The sequence below is a fragment of the Aphidius gifuensis genome, linkage group LG5 (genome assembly GCF_014905175.1).
Source record: "Aphidius gifuensis isolate YNYX2018 linkage group LG5, ASM1490517v1, whole genome shotgun sequence".
NCBI classification, from domain to species: domain Eukaryota; kingdom Metazoa; phylum Arthropoda; class Insecta; order Hymenoptera; family Braconidae; genus Aphidius; species Aphidius gifuensis.
The window spans coordinates 5413027-5419761 of NC_057792.1; the positions used below are offsets into that span (position 1 = coordinate 5413027).

The window sequence follows — 6735 nt, forward strand, 5'->3', positions numbered from 1 at the left end:
ATAAATAAGACAAATAATTGTATTCATAATAATAAGCTTAATTTTTTCATAAATACATTCGAAATGTATTCAACTTTGAATAAATCATATTAAAAAAACAAATACCTAATTGTTTTTATTCACCAAATAAATTATATTTTGTTTGAAAAATAATAACAATCATTTTTTATATCAATAATTTTAATATCTTGATAAAATATATTTTTATTTATTTTATATATATTATATATTTTCAAACAAAATTATATTTAAAATAAAATGTAGATTATGATAATATTTTATTCTATTTCAACATCTTAATTAGACTTTTATCTTCCCAACATAATTTTGTTTTAATGAATTTTCAAACTACCACATTTAAATTAATTTTTTTCATATTTTTAAATATTAATTTACATGACCTAAATAATTTTAAAAATTCCTCTTTATATTAAATATCAAAAATATATTTCTAATTTTATTTAAAAAATTAGATAACACAAAAAAAAAAAAAAATCAAATCAAATAATTTAGACTATATGTCTAAGTTTAGCTGTCTGCTTTTTTAAATTGATATATAATTAACGAAAAAAAAAAAAAATTGATAACGTAAAATTTTTAGTATAAATACAGCGCCAAAAATAATGATAGAAATTAGTATAAATCATCAACTCAAAAGCTATTTAAATCATCAATCTACAGAGTACAATTAAAAAAAAAAAATCACCTAAAACTTTTTACTCAATAAAAATGATAAAATTTTTAATAAATATAAGCTTTTTATTATTTTTATTTCTCCAAATTGATGGTAAGTAAATTTATTTTTATTTCATTTGCATTTATTTGATATTTAATAAAATTAAAAAAAAATTAGATGGATTTGCCATTGTTAATGGAGTAACAACTTCTAATGAAGAATTTCCATGGCAAGTATCAGTTCGTGATAATGTTGGTCACCTCTGTGGTGGTGCAATAATTTTCGAAAAATTAGTTTTAACATCAGCTCATTGTGTTCATGACAATTCGCTGGGAAGAGATAAACAATTACGAATACTAAGTGGAACAACTGATCACGAAAATGAAAAATCTGGACAAATTCATTTAGTTAAACAAAAAATTATTCATGAAGATTTTAACTACAACAAAAATGACAATGACATTGCTATTTTACAGGTAAAAAAAAAAAAAAAAAACACTATTCTCAAAATAATAATATTCATTAATTAATTTGATTTATATTTAGCTTCATACACCATTTTCATTTGGACCAACAAGACAAAGAATAAATTTACCATCAAATGAAATAATAACTAACACAAAAGCAAAAATTTCAGGCTGGGGACAAATACATCATAATAATATAAAATTATCGAAAATACTTTTAAAACTTGATACACATATTATCAATACAATGGAAATTAAAATTCGATTTCCAAAATTTCCAATTGAAAATAAACGTATTTATACTTTTGAGAATTCTCAAACTGGCATTAGTACAGTAAGATATTTAATTTATATTCAAATTTAATAATATATTTTGTTAATTATATTATACAATTAATTCTGAATTTGTTTTTACAGGGAGACAGCGGTGGTGCTTTGACTGTTCAATTAAAAAACTACAATATAATTATTGGAATTGCTGAAAGATATTTTCCAGATGCAAAATCACCTGGTCCAGATACTTATGTTGATGTTAAACAATACGTTGATTGGATAAATAAACAAAAAAAACAATTACATGAAAACTAAAAAAACTCCATCAAAAATAATGGATAATTTTTAAACAATTTATATGTTTTCTTTTAAATATTTAAATAATCATAATTTGTTGTAAAAATTATTTTAATCTCAAAAGAATATATATATCGATAAAATAATATTTAAATTCAAATAAAAAAATCAAACGGAAATTTAAAAAATTACATTGCGCAAGCTCAACAAACTCAGCACATTTTTTTTTTTTTGTTTTCGAAACAAAATGAATTAAAATGACTTTAATTTCCTTATTTGATATAAATAATTTTTCATTTATTGATGTATTAATAACTTGCTAATTAATAAACACAATGTAATAATATATTTTTATATTTTTAACTATTGATTTATCGTTTGTCATCATACCTTTTTGATGTTTTAGTTGACAGTTGTTTATCCAGGTGAAAGTGTAAATGTGTATGTGTGTATTCATAACCAATATGGTGTAGACAGGTGTACACAAAACATCATTGTGTACGTTTATAAATGTCATATATTTTTATATGTCAGACTGACAAATGACAATCGTCAATTCGTCATGTTGTCATCTACAATAAATAATAACAAATAATTAGCAAAATAAAAGTTCCACGTATACATTTATTTATAACAATAAAATAAAACAAAAAACAACTTTAAAAATTATTTTAAAAAATCAGCTAAATTTTGTTTATTCAATAAATGTTTATAAACAAAATATTATTGAATAAACAAAACATGTTTTTATAAATTAATTATTGACTTGTAAATATGTCATTAATTATTAAAAATAAAATCCTATCAACAATAGGATAACAATGAAAAAAAAATGTAAAAAAAATTCAAGAAAGGTAAGACTATTTATTTTTTTTACATGACTAAATTTATAAAAATAATTATAAGCTAATATAGATAATTTTTTTAATTGATATTTAATTTTATAATCTTATATTTTTTTTTTGTTTTATTTTTTTCAGTAAGGTAAGAGTGGACAAGATACTTAATTATTATTGATGATATATTATTTTTTTTTCCCTCTGACATAATAAATAATTAATAGTTTAAATAATTGATAATTTTAATTTTATTATTCAATCATCATAATTATACTACTGTTTGAATTTAATAGATTTAATGTTTCAATGAAAAAATAAATCTTGGTTATCAGAATATTATCTTTGAAATTCCGGTCACATTAAACTTGGTTTTTTATCTTTATCATTGTTTTTTTTTTTTTTATTCTTTTATATTTTATTTGAAGTCACGAATGCTTTGAAGCCAGATACATTATTATTTTATGTCTGTTTTAAACAATAATACTCAATCATTGTTATTCTATTTTGTTTTTTTTTTGTAAATAAATTAAGTTGCAAAATTGTGTTGTTGTTAAAGAAGAAAAAAAAAAAAAAAATACATGTAATTTGCTGTTTCAGAGAATGAAAGAAAAATTTAAATCATTTTGCCAAGGTAATTCAAACCGATGATAGTTCAACCAAAAGTTGAATAAAGAAATAAATAAAATAATACAAATAAGTGATAAAATAATTATCTGTGTTATAAATAATTATTAATATTAATAAATATAAAAGAAAATTTTTTAAAATGGTGCATCAAAGGTTGCCAGTATTTGATGGTAATAAATTTTAATATTATTTATTATTAATAATAATTGGGGATTTTTTATTTATTTGTGTATTGATAATTTATTAGCAGGAAGAGGTGGAAAAAGATTTATGCTGACATTAGTTGCTGGTGTTATTTTTGGTTTTTTATCAGCATGTTTACTTATAACTGCAACTAAAGATGCACCTGGTATGTTAAATTGGATGTCAAGAAGTTCAAGTTTTTATAATGATCCACATCATCATGGTGATGTTGACAATGAGGTAAATAACTAAAATATAAAATAAATATTAAAGATTAAATAAATATAAATAACATATGAAAGAATAAATAAAAAATACTTTCAATATTGTGTTTGTTGATAAAACAAGGTAATAATGTAAATATGTATTAAATTTGTTTTTATTTAGATTGCACCAGAAACTGAAATAAAATTTCATGGTGTTGATGAAAATGAACACATAGGTGAGGATGCTATAGCTTCAGAGCTATCAAAAAAAGTACGTGTACTTTGTTGGATTATGACTGGACCAGCAAATCATCAAACAAAAGCAAGACACGTCAAAGCAACCTGGGGAAAACGTTGTAATATATTATTATTCATGAGTTCTGCTGAGGGTAATTATTAATTTACATTATAAATATTTTTAAATTTGTTTTAATAATATTTGTTTTTTAATTTTTAGATAAAACTTTACCAACAGTTGTATTACCTGTCAATGAAGGTAGAGATAATTTATGGGCTAAAACAAAAGAAGCATTTAAATATTCATATGAAAAATATAAAGATGAAGTAGACTGGTTTGTCAAAGCTGATGATGATACGTAAGTTGATAAAAATTTTCTTAATAATAGTAATCTTCACCTGATCAAATATGTTCAATAAAGATAAGATATTATTATTTCTTGTTATCTTGATTTCATTTGATAGCCAATAAATTATTATACAAACTAAAATACTATGAAAAAAAAAATTATTATTTAAACTTATAATTTTTGTATTTAATAATTTGTTTGTTATTTCTTTACTTACAGATATTTAATTGTTGAAAATTTGAGATACATGCTTTCATCATATGATCCAAAATCACCACTTTATTTTGGCTGTCGTTTTAAGCCATATGTTAAACAAGGATATATGAGTGGTGGTGCTGGTTATGTACTTAGTAATGAAGCAGTACGTAAATTTGTAAATGAAGGTTTAAATGATAGTAAAAAATGTCGTAGTGATAATGGTGGTGCTGAAGATGTTGAAATGGGTAAATGTTTAGAAAACATTAATGTTAAAGCAATGGATTCACGTGATCAATTTGGTAGAGGTAGATTTTTTCCATTTACACCTGAAAGTCATTTAATACCAAATCGTGTTGCCAAAGATTTATGGTATTGGAATTATATTTTTTATGAAACAAAACATGGTCTTAATTGTTGTTCAGATAGTGCAATATCATTTCATTATGTATCACCAAATATGATGTATGTACTTGAATATTTAATTTATCATTTACGCCCTTATGGTATTAATCACAGTGTTGAAAAATTAACAGTTAATCCAAGTGCCATAACTGAACAGATCTAGTCTTGTTTTATTTCATCAACTAAAAACAAAAACAAAAAACAATTTTTTTATAAAAACTAAAAATTAAAAATTTTCAAAATTATGTTATACAAAATAAAAATATAAATTAACAAAATTTAATATATTTAAAAAAATAAAAAAAGACATAAAATTAAGTTGATTAAAAATTATATAAATTATTAATAATAAAAATATAAATAATATTAAAAAATACTTGCCATATTGTTATTATCAATAAAAAAAAAAAAACTAGTCAGCTGAAAACCAATCAATTCAAATCGCTAAAACAAATTACAAAAATTAATGATACAAAAAAAAACATCTTACATCATCTTTTTTATATATACATCGCTGAATAAAATGTAGGAAATATTTAATTACATTAAACCACATACAAAATATTAATAAATAGAAAAAAAAAACATTTATAAAATAATAATGAAATCAAATAATGTCATGATTTTTTTAAATATTTTTTTTTTCTTTTTTAATTATTTTTTAATTGAGTATGAATAATATATACACATAAAACTGTATTTCCATAATTTTAATAATAATAGTAATAATAATAATAATAATCCCAATAATGTCATTCTACCCAGATTGAGTGAGGATTTTATTCTTGATTTTTGTTTCTATGAGTAAATAAATATTTGAAAAAAAAAAAAAAAACAAAAAAAAATTCTATCAACAAAATGTATTTGCAAATTATTTATCAATTCATTAATCATTACTTGATTATTATTTTTATTTTTATATTTTCATTTGACAATATTGTGGGGTATTTTTTTTTTTTCATTTTATTTTTTAATTCTTAATTTATGAATGCTATGTACATGTCAGTTTTTTTTTTTGTACAGTGCAACTGATGCAATTTTTTTTTTTTAATTATAAATTACGTCCCCACTGATAATACAACGAAATTAATATCAATATTTAAAAAAAAAAAAACTTTGATTTCATATGAATTTCAGGTGAATAAAAAATATTAATATGAAATTTTGATTATTAATTTTAATTTTTTGTGTTTACTAATTTTTTTTTCAATAGAAAAAATCCTTTTTTTAAATTGATTTTTTCATTTATATTTGGAATAATTTATAAATAATAAAAAACAAATTTTTTTCTTTATTCTCTATACACTGAGGTATAAGAAAAATTAATTTTTAAATATTGATTTCTTAAATTTCGTTATTTATCATATTTTAAAATTTGCAACTTTTGTTGTGATTTTTTTTTCTTTTTTTTTTTTTTTACACAAATTGTTTTGTTTAATTAATTTATAATTATATATTTATAATTTTTTTTTTTTTTTTATTAAACCCAGTCGTATTTTGATCTATTGGTCTATAAATTATTTTGTCAAAACAAATATTTTACAACACTATTATAATAAGCAACCTATTTTGAATAAAACAATTTTTTTTTTTCTAAAATAAATAAAAGAAAAAAAAAAAAAAAAATTATATCACGCGTTTTTTTTTTTTTTCTTTCGCTTTTAAACTGGTACAATTTTAGTTATTAAATTATTATTAAAATTACAATGAGGCCACAGAGATAACGTAACAACAAAAGACCCTGAAATCGTTTTTTATTTTTTCAAATTTTATTCGAAAAAAAAAAAAAAAAAAAAGTGATAATGATTTGATCGTTTTCTCATGAAAATTTCGTTGGACCACCTTTTTTTTTTTATTCAGGGATAAAGTAAGAGAGGGCTGCTTTGACGAAACAAAAAAATTAACAGGCAAAGTTATTGATTTCTCTGTCGAAAAAAAAAAAAGATATAAAATTGCCTGAAATTTTTTACTCGTAAACTC

General features: G+C 20.6%; 2 protein-coding genes across 2 annotated transcripts; both read left to right on the top strand.

The window, feature by feature from the left end:
- Positions 1-623: 623 nt before the first annotated feature.
- On the top strand, positions 624-2308 carry LOC122856267 (transmembrane protease serine 5-like). The gene is made up of 6 exons (XM_044157962.1): positions 624-636; positions 854-1152; positions 1223-1300; positions 1561-1686; positions 2120-2154; positions 2248-2308. The coding sequence occupies exons 1-6, from the start codon at positions 624-626 to the stop codon at positions 2306-2308; spliced, it is 612 nt and encodes a 203-aa protein (XP_044013897.1).
- LOC122857203 (glycoprotein-N-acetylgalactosamine 3-beta-galactosyltransferase 1) lies at positions 1950-5610 on the top strand. Its single transcript, XM_044159250.1, has 6 exons — positions 1950-2567; positions 3150-3349; positions 3427-3602; positions 3750-3957; positions 4026-4164; positions 4375-5610. The coding sequence occupies exons 2-6, from the start codon at positions 3319-3321 to the stop codon at positions 4916-4918; spliced, it is 1098 nt and encodes a 365-aa protein (XP_044015185.1). The 5' UTR covers positions 1950-2567; positions 3150-3318; the 3' UTR covers positions 4919-5610.
- The last annotated feature ends 1125 nt before the right edge of the window (positions 5611-6735 follow it).